Below are 17245 nucleotides of genomic sequence, written 5' to 3' on the forward strand. Positions count from 1 at the left end.
CGGCCCTGTAGAGCTGCAGTGGAATTTTAAAATTGGGCGAATTCGCGTGGCGCCTATAATCTGTGATTTATAAATGACGGACGACTTTTTATTATAGAAGGCGGTTTATTATAGTATTTATTTCAAATAATTTCTAGGAAAGTCTATTTATTTATTTCTTGTGTTTCTTTTTGTCATACAACCTTGTAGAATTCTATTTGTGGTATATGAATAAGGTTATGTAGCGCCATTTAGTTTTAAATAAATAGTCGTAGTGAAAAGAATGAATTAGTAAAAGTAAGTGATATTTATAAGTAAATTATTATAAGTTAAGTGTATTGTATAGTGTGTAAATAAATTAAGAACGAAGAGACAGTTTATTAATTCACCCCACGAAAAGAAAGACGAAAAACGTAAGTATATCATATTAGAAGCGCTGTGCGTAGACACGTCGAGCAACTGAAAAATCAGAGTGACATGATGCAAATATATTGGTAAAAAATTGTTACCATCGAAGAAAAAATTTAGTAGGAAATAAGAACAAGCTGATTTTAATCAATAATCAATAAAAATTAAACAACATATTATACTGAATGCTGGACTGTAGGATAACCAAGAAAAAATCAGAGAATTTGGAAGGAAAGGAAATTAGAATAAGCGAAAGACTATTTGATTTTAATGCCCATTAGGCTATGTTCAATTCGCAGCGGAATCATGGACTTTAAACAAAGCAAATAAAAACCGAAATAAGGATTTCTTGCACTGCGAGGCTGTGCAAAATGGGCGAAACTTTATAATGGGTCTTCTGCTCTGAGTGACATACTATTTTTTCTTCAAGCGGATATGTAAAAGAATAGTTTATTTCTACGATCGGTGTTGCCGAAAATACTATAGCTATTATTATAAGCTTAAAGAAAAAGGACAATTATTATTTTTGTGAATATTGACTTGAAGTGATTCCATGGCAACAATTAATGACAAAACTGTGTCTTGACAACGTAACATTTCTGAATACCTTGACAGTTACTAGTAGTATAATATTTAATTCAGATTAAAAATGGTTATAATTCATGTGAAACATAAGGATGAGAGCCAATTTCTCTATGAAACTACATTAAACACTAAAGTGGAGGATCTGGTTACGTCCATAGTAGCAATTTATAATGGACGACTCAAAATAGAAAGAATTTGTGGAGAAATGGAAGAATTATCGGTAAATATAAATATATAAACAATTTTAAATACTTACACGAAATTTTTGATATATATATATATATATATATATATATATATATATATATATATATATATATATATATATATATATATATATAATATCCAAAATTCGTTACTCTAGAAACACGGAACTCTGTATCCCCCAGAAATATTAGGTTTGACGGAAGATCAAGTTGAAGAAATGAAATTGATTGATACTTGGGGAGAAAAATGTATACCTAGTGGCGGTTACGATACGAACAAAGATCCCATAGGTAGAAGAAACGGAAAACAACCTAAGAAAAATATGCAAGAGGTACTTAAAAAGGCCATTGCAGAAGCTAGAGATATGGTAACAAAAAAGTTGGTAATACAAGGTACTTTTTTCATCCATTTTTCTTGGGGTTATCTACCTAAAACGATCGAAATACGTAATTCGTGTTCATTTTCATTTTAGACAAATGTTTAACTCTAAAAACCGTACAGGAAGCTATAAATATTTTGAAGGGCGCTGTAACTATAGTTTATCCCATGAAATTGCCACCTCACGATGTTATTCGGATGGAGTTTGAAAATATAGAAGATCTCTCAGGCACTCAAGCATCGTTGGATGTTATAGATCCAGTTACTGCTCAACTCTGGTTTTGTGGAAAAGAGATGTACAGGTAGTTTATTTCATTAGATGTTATTCCAAATGTTTGTCGATAGATTTAGAAATAATTGATATTGTTTCCGAAATGATGTAGATACAGATTTTATTTTGAAGCCATTTCGGTAACATTTTCTTGTCTAAATCAACGCAGCTTTACTGGTGACCAGACGTTTATGATTATAACGTTAAAACTGCTCAACAATCTAACTAATTGCACTCTTAAAATAAGCTGATGTCTAAAAAAACATGTTAAAATCGGTTGAAAATCGATTTGAATTGAATTAATTTAAGAGTGTGAAAAGGTATTTTTGTATTTTTCACCTATATAATGCGCTGTCATATTCCATTATAACTTTGATAGTTTTTTTGACCAAGCACCAAATCAGAGTAGCGCTCATGCAACGTTTTCGCTAAGGTTTGGCTCCTTGTGCTTTTTCCTGTTATCGAAACTCAAAAATCCACTCCAGGGATCGTGCCATAAGTCTAAAGCAATAAAAAGTAATTCGCTTACGATTCTGCAAGCCATCCCAATCGAGACTTACAACATATGTATGGAAATTGGAGCCTTGTTTGAAGGCTGAAATAAAGATTTGTACCGAAATACGTAAACATTTTTTTTGCTTAGTCTGGATCAAATTTGATCACAAGATAATCATTTATTTGAACTCCAGCTTCTTAGTATTAAATGAAATAAAATATGTTCTGTGTCTTAGCAAGGATAAGAATGTGAAAATTTTCTTAACAATTGTTTTTATTTAAGGGACAATAAAACTGTGGGTGATTACGTTGGTAAAATCGAAAAATGCAGAGTAATAATGAAAATATCAAAAAGAGGTTCGGGAGCGCCTGCAAGAGAACCTGTAATGAGTGAAGAAGATCGAAAACAACTCATGCTCCACGCTTATAGAAGGCAAGAAGAACTGAAAAAGCTTGATAAAGATGACGACGACAATTATTTGAATTCTGATTGGGCTGATAGTCAAAATTTAAAGAAGGCGTTTCATGGACTCCATAATATTTCTTGGCGACCATAGTTAATAGAATTTCAAATACAATAAATTAAAAATGTAATTATTATAATACTAATATATATAATTTGCATTATTCAAAAAACTCCAATTTTGAAGTCGTCAATACTCTTTCTGCTTTTGAAAAACACGATCAGATAAAAAATATATCTATAAGTTTAATATTATATTCGAGTTATTTCAATTGAAATGACTTGCATCCTATAAGTATATGATTAAATTACGAGTTGCAATAAGCAAGTAAAAATGTCGTCGAAACTATAGGGCATTTTTCACTATTAACAATTGATAAATATTTAAAAAATCGTTAATTTATAAAAGAAATTTTCATGAAAAATTAGACTTTAGACCTGTTACTGTTATTATCAAAATATTACTTAACGTTAACAAATAACAACTGAAAAAGAAAGGAAAAAATTATCCAATCAGTATAAGTAATATTTTGATAAAGACCGCAACAAGTCGAAACGTCAAATTTTTACCTGTTAAAAAACACATTTTTCCCTAATAATGCTGAAATTAATTTTCGATGAATTAATACGATTAAAGTTGTATGCTGATACTAAAATAGAGTATCACCTCATCCTTAGCTACAGTGAAATAAAATGACTGCACATGCTTATCTTGGGTTTTTGTCCTTTTGGTTGTTTCTTTGTGATTTAGTTGTTTAAATAAGCTTCTTTTACGTTAATTCGTAGATTCACTGTGTCTTCTATTTCTATGAAAACTCCGCTTTAGTTACTAATATTTATTGAATTCGAAACTAAACATATACATTTCTCAAGCAATAAACTTGTAAATATAATAAATTTGTTCTTTTATTTGGAATATATGGCAACCTTTTAAGCCTGCTGAAATCACAGACCGAATACTGCGATCAAGACGAACGAAAGGATATTTTTTGAAACCAATAAAAAGGGATTGTTTTTTTCTAACAACAAACGTTTTCAGAATAGTTGTCAAACTGTTCGATATATATTTCCCAGAAGAAAAGTTTAGTTTTTATCTTCCTTGGGAATACTAAGTTTTCATCTTGTCCCTCTACTGGGAAATATCTCAAAAGTTATACTATGGAGAGAATATGTCAAGATCGCAATAAATTCATCAAAAGCTTCATTGGATAAAAAAGGGGAAAATAAAATTACACTTTATTCTGTTATATTTTTGGCTATATAACAAGTCTTATTTATGTTTGGGGAGCATCCAATGTCCGTTCTACGAATGAACTGAATAAATCTCTATTCGATACAAGAGGTTCTTTTATCAAGACAACTGTTGATACAGCTGTTTGTTTACTTTAATGCAGCGGCAATGATTATAACAGTCAACAATTATCCTTGACGCATAAATCACCTTGTACATTCATTCTTAATAGCGTATAATCGAATGGAATCCTCAAGATTGTCGTAAATAAGGTTAAAGAGAAACTCATTCAATGAGTAAGCTCTCCTTCATAAAAGTATTTCAGGAAGGTTAGTCAGTAGACTTAGGGCAGTACTTTCATTACTGTGTAACATGCCATTCGGCTTTTTTACTTTTTTTCCGCAGTTCTATAGCTGCCAGGTTGGGAGGTCAACCGGTGCATCACAAACAACAAACTCAAATCCACTCCAACAGCAGAAAATTCAGTTGAGGGCTACAACCAAAAAAAAAATAAAATAAGGAAGGGAACGGAAACGCAGGTGGAATTTACTAAAGAAATATCGAGTAGGTAGAACAGATTTGAATAAAAAAGAGCTTATACTTCAACACATAAAAACTAGGCCCTATCAAGATATTTACAAAAAAATATTAATCCCCTTAATCGATAATTTATAATTAACCCATAAAGAACAATCTGATTAGGTTGAATGATTTATGAGTAACTTATTAAACAGAGATAAGATACTACAAAACAATTGTGTAATAGTCTACATTTGATCACTCATTTCACCAATGGTGTTTAGTACACAAGTATAAATTAATATTTTCCCAAAAATACTGAATTCTGAAATAAACCTATCTTTAGGTGACCCAAGTAAGACGCAGCAGGATATGGAGAATAATATTCACAAGTTTTTGACAAGAAAATCCTGTAACTTCCTTCGTGAGACAGATGCAGAAAGTATTATCCCCACTTTACCTTCGGGATTTTCTATATATATATATCTAAATGAAAATATGGGTCACAGTTTTATTAACCATTTTGAAATTAATATCTGAAAATGAAACGCCAGAATTGAACCAATTCTTTGCAAAAACTTATTGAAATATTTTGGAAAATATTGTTAACCAACCTCTGTAGATTTCGTGACATACTAGGTTTGATCCGTTTGCTCTGCTTTTGACCCACACAATAAGAAATATATCATTATTATTTTTCAACATTTGAGGTTAACACATTTTTGCTATTGATGTCCTAGCTCCTCGAAAGAAACATTGTTCAACCTCGGCAAACCACTGATTTACCACATATACGATTCCATTACGAGAAGAAAATCATCTATTACTAAAATTTGGGAATCGATGGTAATCGCTGGAGGTCAAGTCTGGTTATTAAGACGGACGATCGATCAATTCGAAGTCTACTTAAGCTAATGTTGTTTTTACGTTATTCTGTGGCAAGGGAATGATTTTGTGCAACATCCCTCGGCGTTATTTATCGTCTCACGAGGAGATGGTGCTGGACGAAGAAACTCTATGTGATTAAAACAACGAAGTCTCAATAATGCCATCAATTAGAAATGCTTGACGCAATAATTTACGTTTTATCATTATTTGTTTTCCGGTACAGATTTTTGCACATAGTTGTGACGTACAACAAAGAAATTTATATCTTTTATGGACCCACCTATAAATACAAAAATATGTCATATGTAGGGTCCTTGAAAAAACAGAATATCCCCATACGTTTTTTTCGTTTACTTACACGTTATCGTGAAATGAGAATAAGTTCTTAAAAGCACAAAAAAATTAGGTGGGCCTCAAGTTCTGTAACTGGTACTACAAATTACTCAATATTAATTAGTATAAGTGTAAAATTTAATTAAATCATTTGTTATAAACTTCGACGGAACCGATACTACTTTTAATAAAAAATCTATCTAATAGTACTTAAGTAGTAAGCCCAAATTATGAGCTCAAAAACAAATAAAAAGGAGACTTTGTTTCATATAAGTGTATACTTATTATAAACTTAATGAACCACAAACAATACTTTTAGCATTATCTAGTTTTATCTTTCTAAACACCGTTTCATTTATTGAGTTGCTTGTTTTATGTATATTGTGTTTTTATTGGACTTATTATGCTTCCTGAATATTCTATTAAATGTTTATTAGCGTATGTTCCTTGGATTTATTTCGCAATAAATTTTAGATATTTTCAGCATCATTTACTATCTTGGTGATGCCACGCATATCTAGACCTCATCTTCAGTATCCGTTTTATACATTTCTGAATATATTTTAGCGATATGAACGTTTCTAAGCCATTTTACTATATCTGACATATCAAAATAATAAATATATAAATATGGAGGTGATAAAACTAACCGTTAACAGTTTTTTCAGGTTTCAGCACTTCAAAATGGCCAATTTCACGTATAGTTCACCAAACAAACAAAAGGTATCAGAAACGGTACCTTTGATGCAATACATTGCATGTTGTGGATCGGTTGGTTTTGTTCTCTTAGGATAAATGATGTGACATTCTAGTGCTGGGAGCCGTATTACAGGCGATTTAAGGTAACGGTAGGTAATAGATGTATACAACAAATGATCAGACTCTGTAATAATGGTGTACACTCAATTCAGGAGGAGTTATTCTGAGGAAAAGGCTGGGTAGATTATTTCCTTTTCCTTGGGACTTTGCTTTTGCTTATGTGATTAGGCAGCTATTGAGAGCTCTTGAATACTCACAATTGTTCTTAAATTGATCTAAAGAACTTATATGTGCACTGTGGCCCAAATGATCTATTGTGTCCCATTTTTTTGCTGTGTATCCTCAGTGTTTACACTTGATTTATTGATCCTCCTCCACATAGAAAGTTTTGGTCTTCTATTTCAAATGCTCCCAGGTATAGTGTTATGGAGTTCCATAGAGTCCTATACAATGTGGACAGAGAGTACGTCCTCTACGTAACAGAATCTGCACGATGGAATCTCTGCTAATCCTATCGTGTCCATTGAGGCGACACTACTCCGACAAGTCTTCTGTTATTTCCTAGGTTGAATCATTCAATAGATTTTCCTTGGTAATAGTTACCACAGAATGTCTTTGTCTGTCTTAGCCCATGTAGGTTGTCCCAATAATTGGTTTTGCTTCTTCTTTTCCAGTGCTTTTTCCTATTATTTTGTAGCCGATGCCACAAAAGGGTTGAAGTTCTATGAAGGGTTTGTTCGCTCCTATTGTATCGAGTTTACCAGCTATTTCGTTCTTCTCCACTCCGATGTGTCCCTGAATCCATTGGAGGGTTCCAAGCTCATTTAGCTTGTCCAGGTATTTCCGAACCAATATGGAGTTTATGACATTGGAGCTTAAAGCTCTAATGGCCGATTGGCTATCGGTCAAAATGATAATCTACTGTTTGCCAGAATTCCTTTCTAGATTGACTAAACACATTTTTAAATTGCATATATTTCTGTAGAAATACTTGCATTTTCAGGCTTTCAGAGTGTTTAGTTCAAAGTCCTTCACTCCTATTCCAGTTCTATGAGGTACATTTTTTCTCAAAGCTAAATTTTTCGGTATCTCATCCTGAGGCATGACCCAGATTTATTTTTTGAGAATGGTTTTTCCTTGGTGGCTTCTTCTCTAAACATTTCTACCAAGCTCCCTAATATTATATGGGAAAGTAGAAGATATAGAAACACTTTTAATGCAACTGTTAGGCAAATCATAATCATATTCTAGGTCTATTGATCATGAAAGCAGCAAACAATCGAAGGTAGAACTCAATAAACATATATAGATAGACATTTCATAAACAGCAAAAGATATCATACTTGGTTTCTGTTAATTCTTGATATCTGTTAATAACTCATTGAATCTTGATGTGTAACAATATTTTTATTTGAACACCCTGTACTCAAGACAGGGATTAAACTTCAAGATTTATTTGGATATATATCGTGATAGGTCCCAGTAATTATTTCAGTTTTATATCTTGACTCGGTAATGTTTACAATTTAGATTATCGCAAATGATCTAATTATTAAGGATCACTTCAATTTTGTTATATCGAGAATCGTCGCGTACAAATAATTTTTATTTGTTGTGGTTTAGTGGTCAACTTTCTGTTGGCGCAATTTTTAAATTTGTATTATTAGACAAGTAAGTTGTTTCGTTGTACAAAATCTAAAATTCTTTCACAAAATATATAATATAAAAATATTTGACATTGAAAAATCGTTATATGTATATGTGATGGATGAATAGAATTTCAAATATGATTTTCTAATTGGATTGGATTTAATAAAAAAAATTAATTCAACTCTGAACGAAAATTTTCTGATAACTCAAAAGTTATGTTACAAAGAAGAATACAAAGTGACCTTTAATGAGCACATAAAAAAAGATAATTTTGACGGAAAAATGGAACATTTAAACAATATTCAAAAATCAGAGATAGATACACTAATAACAAAAGTATAACTGAAGAAAAGTCATAAAAGAAAAGTTGATAACATGTAAAGAGTTGAAGAGAAAATTATATTCAGATCTGCCTCACTTGGGGGTGGGGGAGATGTAAAGAAATAGTATTTCTTTAGTTTTAATTTGTTTCACTTTATTTATCTGTGGGTTGTGATGTCTATGATAGATCTGTCATGGATGTCACAAATGTCATTGTCACAAGTGTCAATTTTGATTGATTAGAATAAGATAGTGCAAATTTTCGATAATTTGCACTAGTGCCAAATTTTCGTCTAGGATTAATAAACATCATTTGGTTTTAATTTTATATTTTAAGAAAAGGAACAATTATTGTTTATTTTAAATTAAATTTTTCTCAGGAAATAGCCTGCCAAAATGCCCTCTCGTGCATGTCAAATTGTCTCATAATTTCCTCTCGTGCGCATTCGCGTACTAGAGAAAATTAAATTATCGACAATTTGACATGCACTCGGGACATTAATATTGAAAATCATCTTATAAATATATTGGAATCGCTCTGAATTAAGATTTAGACGGAAATTTATAATAAATCAAGTGTAAACGAATTTATTTCTGATCTCCAGGAATGAGAAGAAATCATTGGGTACCAAACAAGGCGTATGACCCATCAATTCTATATTTTGATTGTTCAAAAACGTTTTCGTTTGAACTGAGCCTGAATTGATGTGATGAAGAATGATTCGCCTTATGCGATTGGTTTGCCTGATTTTTTTGAAATCTTCTGGCAAATACTGATATACCAATCAGAATTAACCGTTCTACGTTGCTCTAATGGAAAGGTGACCACATTTATTCCGAAAAAACAGGCGACTATTTGCTTCGTGCGCGAACAACTTCTGTTGGATTTGGCTGATCTTGAAAAACCCAAACAATCGATTCTTGATTAATTTTGGATTCATTAAGAAGCATAGATCCAAGGTTCGTCACCAGACATTTTTAGAAGCATTGCAATTGAATTTTCTCAACAATGCTTTGCACCAATCGACATGAGCGTTTTTTGAGCGATTGTCAAATCTTTTTGACAGCCAAATGTCTATGTTATATGGAAGTGGAACTAATGCCCAAGTACGCCTGAATCTTTTAGTTACAAATTACATCCATATCGCCCTTTGAGATTTATATATTCGTCCAAATAACTTAGACAAAAAGTTTGATCCGGATCATCATGCTATGATTATTTAAAGTAGTTTCCCTCTGATTCAGAACAATCCCTTTAGATATGCTAAAACATACTTTTTTCTGTTATTATTTATTTTAATTAGTTCGATTATTTTGTATCGATATTTATTTTTCTTTGAAATTTGTCTACTGATGGTAATTTAAGTTTTTCTAGATTTAAAATTTATATTGACGTTCTGAAGATTCAATTTCATCTATGTTCATTAGACCGGGCACTGAATGGAGTTGAGTGTGCAAAATGTGAGGACCACATTCGGTGTATGGTTTGGAACCCAGAAAAGCATGCAGATTATGTTTCTGGATGGTGACAGGAGCAATATTGGTCAATTTTTTTTACATCCCACCCCCTTAGACATCTAGTAAATGGACTGAACACATACTTTGATATCATTATAACGACTGTTTTAGTGAGAATATCCAATTGATTTTTATGATTAAAGATACTTACAGCTAGTCAAGTAAAAAACAACAGGAAAATTAAAAATAAAAACAATTATTATTGATAAAAAAAAATTTTTAATTCAAGAAAATCAAATTTTCATATGTTATAAAGTAAAAAATGATAATTATCATCTTTTTTATTTTGACAATGAATCTCGAACTATATTTTTAGGAATAAGCAATTTTTTGTCTATATCTTCACACACAATTGACGTTGTTACTTCCTTATCGAAGTTTTTTAATGCTTTGTAATTGGTGCAATGCCCACATTTACTCAATATAACGATTAATTGTTTTGATCGAGTCAAATGATGTACAGATTGAGCTAAAGCTATATGCTTTGGAGTCTGTTTTTCAGTAATCGTGAAATACACATCATAAAACACTGATAAAGCTCGTCGATTATAATTCTCACTTAATTTATTATTCTTTGCACTGAACAATGTTTGCATAAACATTTGGTATTCGGTAATTGACCTTTTTGTAAAACTTGTTCAATTAAAATTTTATCACATAAATATCCATCTGGTATTACTTTAGTATTTAATATTTCTTTTAGGAGTTGTTTAGCTACTTGAACAGTAGTTTCTTGAATTTACGGTACGCATATTTTCAATGACTTCATCCAGTGGTATATTGCCCATAAACACCAATGATTATTTTGATCTGTCACTCGGATATGAAAATAAAACATTTTCACCATACTTATTAATGAGCAGTGATTTCATAATGTGATTTTCTACAATTGCATCTTCTAATTCAGTGAGTTCAGCTAGTCGCTTGGCCAAGAATGACACTTCAAAAGAGTAAGATGTTAATTGATGTTTCAGTTCACCAATCAGCTTTTCAAATGCCTCTATAAGTATAACAATATTTGTGATACCTCACTTCCATTGCAAATAAATCAGCTGGTTGTTCGCAATTGCCAATTTTTGTGAAAACATCATCTTTTTATTTCGGACAGTATCTAAAATTTGTTCCGCTGCTGAAATTTCAGAACATAAAAAAAGAGTTTTGTTTTATTTCTTGTTTGTTTGCCACAGATTAAACATTTCTGTTTCGTATCAAGTTTTAATTCAATTCTTGATGACCGACGAACACGTTGGCTACCTGAAACATTTGCTTCTGTAGAGGAGGTGGAAGTAGAGGCATTCTCCTGCTTTAGTAATGCTAATTCTCGACGCCTTATTTTCTCTTCACTAATATAAGTTGCAATACAAGCTCGAGGCCAGGAACAATTGTGTGCAGTAACGTCTGTATCACTTTGTATTTTTTTACTAATATCATCGTTTCTGCGATACGCTGCTTTTTTAATACTAATAAACGTTTGTGGTTTTGGATTCTTCACTAAATCACCGGTTTTATCAAAAAACAAACACGACAATTCATTTATCTTTCGCTTCTTCACATTTATCACTTGCAGTGACATTGTCGGCGCTTTTATTTAAATAAATAACACTAATAGAACAGTCGACTGCGAAAAAACTTTAATATTATCACTTAAATACCCAAAAATAAACCGTTATGGGCTATAAATTCTTTTCTACTGACTACTCCAAGCGCTATGATTTAGCAACGTGCCGAGCAGGGAGAAGGGGGGGGGGGAAAGGGAAACGGACCAGCACAGCTGCCGGCAACATGGGATTTTCCATTATTTAGGGTATCATGTAAAAGAATTTGGGCATAGTTGCCGGTCCTCACATTTTGCATACTCAACTCCATCCAGCGCCTGGACTACATGTTCTTAACTATTAATTTCGTGGTGTGGGGCGAATGTGCTTCCAACATTTTCATAGTCTTAGATTTTATTGTTATTAAAATTTAACAATTTTTCATCCCTAAGAAATGATTTCTTTGACAAACACTGTTTGTGTATTGTTGTTGTGAATACGTGCTTTTTTCAAACCGATACAGACAAAGATTTTCGGTTCAAATTTATTTTTTCCAATATGAAGTTAAAAAAAACGTTTTCTTTTCCAGCTTCACAAGATTATGTTTACTTATATATCCCGAGAAATATAGGAAATCGTTTCATTAAGAGTGAAAGTTTTACTTTTGTAACGAGTCCATCCGTAAAATACAGATCCGTCACGAAATATAAACTAAGTGATACAAATTTTTTATATCAATTTGATAATGAACTCAAATACAATGTAAACATACTTCCATTACACTCGAAATTACGTATATTTGCTATAAAACAAATACAAATTATAACAATTATGATAATAAAATGAATTGCACACAATTTTTTACGGATATCATTTAACTGAACCGATCGAGATTTACCTGTTTACATCACGATGTACCGGCATATAGTCGATTATTTCATAAGTGGAGAAACCTATTTGTCAATTGCCTCTATTATTCAATTGGACATATCGCGATATGGCTGGAAAACTCAGGATATGGCCGGGTGGATCGTAACATCGTTTCTATTTTACAGGATTACAGGATTGTTATAATCTAAACTTGCAATTTCGTTATGTATTTTGCCTCTTGCGTTGTTTTATCAACTCATATTGACAATAGCACTGAAAGCCTTAATTTGCCCATAATTGTTCGAGTGCTTCTGTCTCTATTAATAGATTCAGCAGCTTCTTGAAACAAAATACGCTTGTACAAATCTCACTCAAAAGTTCTGTTGTTAACTCATTCAAAGTTTTATCACAGCAACTACAAATCGATTAATTGATTCGTTGATTTTCCCTTCAATTCAGTTGGTTATATCTTAATATAATTGGGTAGATCATAATATAATATACATATTTGATCATTTTCATCATTTCATCTTCTTATTTCCCTTACCTTACTTAACGTATTTATTGAATTATCTTCTCCTAACTCTATTTGGGTAGCTCGTGAAACGTAAAACAATAGAATGGTTTTATAGGAACCGCTAAATAAAATTTTAGTTTACCTTCAGTTTCTGAAGACTATAATTAGTTATCCAAACGCGCGTTACATTGTGTAATTGTGAGTTTTGATGTAGTTGTAGTGTAAATAGTGTTTCTGGTCTATTTGTGTGTATTCGCGGGGAGCATACAAGACCAGGAGAAGATGTGGGACCCGTCTAATTGTTGTACGACAGTACGTGTGAGGACATTATAACGATCATATTGTAAAATTCCACGATTGAGGAATAACGAGATTTCTGAAATGTGATATACTCCATAGCCTACGTCAGTCCATCAGAAGCACATTTCCCGTTAGCTCACGGAGGGAGTGATTCTACTCCACCTAATGTTCATCCACACGTCTCCAAGGTCATACAAAATGTATTGGTTAAGTTCAAATTGGACTAGCTTAAGAATCCGTCATTTTAAAGGTAGTGATTTTCAACTAAAACTGATGGAGACAGTAGAAGAGTGGCATTTGTCAGAGCCATAGGAATTCTGGAAGCGGCGAATTCTTCGGCTTGGTAAACAGTGGATAGTTGTGCTTAAGCCTGTGGGAATTACTTTTCAATAAAGACTCATTATATCCAGATTGTAATACCTTTTCATTGGAACATCCCTTCGATAAAATAGAATATAAGTACTATTGAAACGTGACTAGAATAGTGTGATGTTTTCTTATTTTATAATTTTAATTCAACCCGATAGATGAAATATATAAGCCCTCTATATCGAACTAATTTATTTTCACTGCTCATGATTTTCGTCCTTCTTCGTCGTAGTAGCAGCTACAAACTATTGCCAAACTATCTAGTCAAATATTTATATTGTAAAGTTTTTTCTGGAAGATTAAATTTTAAGAATTTTCATCGCCTTTGCCAATGCGTTTATAACAATGTTCTATTAGAAGATAATACCCAAACAAATTTGGAATATGCTATATTCAATATTATATGTCTGTTTCTTCGTCTAGTTTCACATTTTTCTCATTTTCTATAATCAACTTTCCTTCTATCAGACTTTGTTTTATCTTCAGTCTGTACTCCTTCACTCATTCATCATATATATGTCGTTCTACTACTATGTACTTGTTAATAGTTGTGAATAATTTACAAAAATCTTTTTTCTTCTATATACAAAGATACTTCGTTTTCTGCTATGAGCAGGGAAAATAAATTGCGCTCAAGCCAGCTCTGAGTTTGCACGAATTACATTGAGTTTATGCGTATCGGCGGGATCTTTAAAGGTGTAGCTTCGGTATGAGCCGATCGGTGGTACCAGTTAGATGCTGGTCCAACACACACTTTAATAATAGAGATGGCTTCCTCTTGAGTTTATTTTTAATTATTAGAATGAATGTTCAACTTTGAAAAAGTTCATTGAAAAAGTATTTTTCAAGTTTCTTCCGTGTATTTCGTTTGTTTGCGAAGTAATGTAGACCAAAATTAGCATAAAACATTCCAGACATACCCATGAAAAATCGAAAAAGATATAAATAATGTTACTAAATATTGGGAAAACAGATGTTAAATATATACGTTGTTTTCTTTAATTTCTTATTTCTTGGACCTTTTGATATGTTTATGTTTCTAAATCTTCTTGATTTTAGTTCTCTTTTATTTCAAAATTAGTTTTTTTAAATAATATTTGGAAGATAGATAAAATTGACGTTTCGACTTTTCCTTAAGTATTTATCAAAATATGATAGTGACACTGACGATTTGCGCATGACCTTCATCATGAATATCAGAATAAGAATAAAATCAAACTAGAATTTTGTACTAATAAGGAGATGTAAGGACTAGGGAAAAATCAATCCTTCTTACTAGAACAAACTTCCAGTCTGATTCTATTCCCATTTTGATATTCACGATGGAGGTGATCTATTGATCAATATAAATACGCAAATTATCAGTGTTAATATCATATTTTGATAAAGACTTGAAGAAAAGTCGAAACGTCAATTTTATCTATCTTTCAAAAATTATCAAGAAGAAAAACAATTTTGAAAATTGAAATCGCCTTCATCGTGAATATCAAAATGGGAATAGAATCAGACTGGAAGTTTGTTCTGGTAAGAAGGTTTGATTTTTCCCTAATCCTTACATTTATTCTTATTTTGATATCCATGATGAAGGTCTATTGATCAATGTAAATACGCAAATTGTCAGTGTCAATATCATATTTTACTAAAGAGTTAAAACATCAATTTTATCTATCTTTCAAAAGTTATTTAAAAAAACTAATTTTGAAGCAAAAGAGACCTAAAATTAAGAAGATTTAGAAACATAAATATATACATCGTTGTATACACCACGTTAATTTTTATCTGCATCATTAACATCAATAAATCTGTTTTTTGCACACTTATCAGGAGTTTTTCCTGTTCTCTCAACATCCTCTCGAAGAACTTACATACTTTGTAAAATAGTAATAACCATGATTGTTACGAAATAGGTGTAATCCTCAATTAAGACACGTATCGCTAACGAATTAAATGATAGAGATTTCAATTAAGTTGACAATATTTCTTGTTTGACAATTTCTCGCAAAATTACACATCCAATCTGGACCCCTGGTTGTTACTAATTAAGGTAACGTCGAAAAGTTTGCTAATTATGACAAAAAATATTCAGATAATTTGCTATCGACATCTGAGGCCGAACGTTGTTTCTCAACGTTACAAAGAAGTAAAATTTGCTAAAAGAAGAAAAATTATCTGCATTAAGTTATTTTTTTCGACTAAAAAAGACGCCCAACTTCCGTTCGTATGACAATATTTATTTTTGTGAAATTACATAGAAAAGTGTGAATTATTTACTATTTGGAAGACTATGTATATGACCCACACCTTTTTTTGATGAATAATAGATGAGTTGTTTTCTTTCAAATTGTGTAAACAAATTATTTAAAAACGACACTTTCAGTTATCATCTTTCCCATTATTTTTTTTCTGCCGTGAGTATATTAAATCGGAAAATGAATAATACATATATTTTTTTAAACTGACCGATTTGCGTTACGTTTCGTACACGAGATACTTCTATTTTCATATAAATTATTCATCCTTCATACATAGGAATGACCCATTAGCATTTTTTCCCGAGGAAGTTGTACATTATGCGAAAAATCCTGAAACTGGAGATCTAATTTTTTCACCAAAAAAAATTTGTTTATATCTGTTGGCACCCTTTAGACGGCAAAAAACAATGTTACAATTCCACTAACTAATCGCAGTTCTTAGTTGCTAAATGTACTTATAATGTAACAAACTACGAATGAAATTAGTCACATGCAAGTTTTGATTAATACGACGATTACTCGTAACCTATGAATCGTCAATTTTATTGTCTCAGTGGTAGAATACGCACGAATTTTATACCTCAAGTTTACCTTATTCACCAACTATGATCGTGACCTAATTCTCGCTTTTAACACGTTGAGCCCCGGTGCGGTTCATAGGCTCGCAACAAAACTGTCCCCACAGCCCAGAGCGGTCCTACCTAATCCACGACCCAAAGGACCGTTTTTAAATATTTTTCACAGTTTTATTAGACCGTCCTGGATCGTCATGATCTTCAAGTACACTTACTTTCCATATTTTTTTGTTCTCTCAACATAAATCAAATAATATTTGTTTAAATTTTTTTTGTGCTACCTTTACATTACCTTGATCTTATATGTATAAGATTTTTCCAAAAAAATCATATATTTTGTACACATAAATGTATAATTCATCGTTCAAAGGATAAAAAAGCAAACAAAATTTTGTTTTTCCATTTTGCAAATAGGTAATGAAAAGATTTATTTCCAATAAAAAGTACAAAAATGATGTTTTTTGTGTATGGTCCATAAGACCTCTCTGGGCCCTTGAGGTAGTACTTTACCTCGGGCCCATAGAGAGCCTATGGACCGTACTTTTTCTTTCAAATAAATTTTTTCTTGGATCGAAACCCCATATGCAGTGTAAAAACATAAAAGAATTTTTGGGTCCAGGGGAAAGTTTATCAATTTTGTTTGGGGCCCAACGTCTTAAAGCTCACTTGATTAGAATTTGATGTTAATCATCAACGTATCACGAACTCTTCGATATTCATGCGAAACTTTAAAATAAAATAATTTTGACTGAGGATTCTGGTTTCTCTGTCACTAACAATAAGTATGAAATATATCAAATTACGAGTGCCAATTGTCATTTT

General features: G+C 31.8%; 2 protein-coding genes across 6 annotated transcripts in view; both read left to right on the forward strand.

Annotated features, from left to right (window-relative positions):
- LOC130441806 (vasoactive intestinal polypeptide receptor 2-like) overlaps nucleotides 1–17245 on the forward strand; it is a 106600-nt gene that overhangs the window by 64840 nt on the left and 24515 nt on the right. For 4 of the 5 annotated variants that reach the window (XR_008909637.1, XM_056775600.1, XM_056775602.1 and 1 more), the window contains exon 1: nucleotides 8143–8187. The exons of the other annotated variant lie outside the window; for it this stretch is intronic. The gene's annotated coding sequence lies outside the window, so the exon portion shown is untranslated. Of the gene's footprint in view, nucleotides 1–8142; nucleotides 8188–17245 lie in introns of those variants that run through there. 5 annotated transcript variants of the gene reach the window in all.
- Nucleotides 1037–2880, forward strand: LOC130441807 (cilia- and flagella-associated protein 298). The gene is made up of 4 exons (XM_056775604.1): nucleotides 1037–1192; nucleotides 1337–1571; nucleotides 1652–1859; nucleotides 2607–2880. Exons 1-4 carry the CDS (start codon nucleotides 1037–1039, stop codon nucleotides 2878–2880), a joined length of 873 nt encoding a protein of 290 aa, XP_056631582.1.

Source organism: Diorhabda sublineata, chromosome 3 (assembly GCF_026230105.1).
Source record: "Diorhabda sublineata isolate icDioSubl1.1 chromosome 3, icDioSubl1.1, whole genome shotgun sequence".
In the NCBI taxonomy this organism is placed as follows: Eukaryota; Metazoa; Arthropoda; class Insecta; order Coleoptera; family Chrysomelidae; genus Diorhabda; species Diorhabda sublineata.

What these genes read in the sequence shown, in the direction of transcription:
- LOC130441807 (XM_056775604.1), top strand. Translation starts at nt 1,037, where the DNA reads ATGGTTATAATTCATGTGAAACATAAGGATGAGAGCCAATTTCTCTAT. An exon ending in GAGAAATGGAAGAATTATCG is followed by an intron (nt 1,193 to 1,336) that starts GTAAATATAAAT and finishes TCGTTACTCTAG; the next exon opens with AAACACGGAACTCTGTATCC. An exon ending in TGTGGAAAAGAGATGTACAG is followed by an intron (nt 1,860 to 2,606) that starts GTAGTTTATTTC and finishes TTTTTATTTAAG; the next exon opens with GGACAATAAAACTGTGGGTG.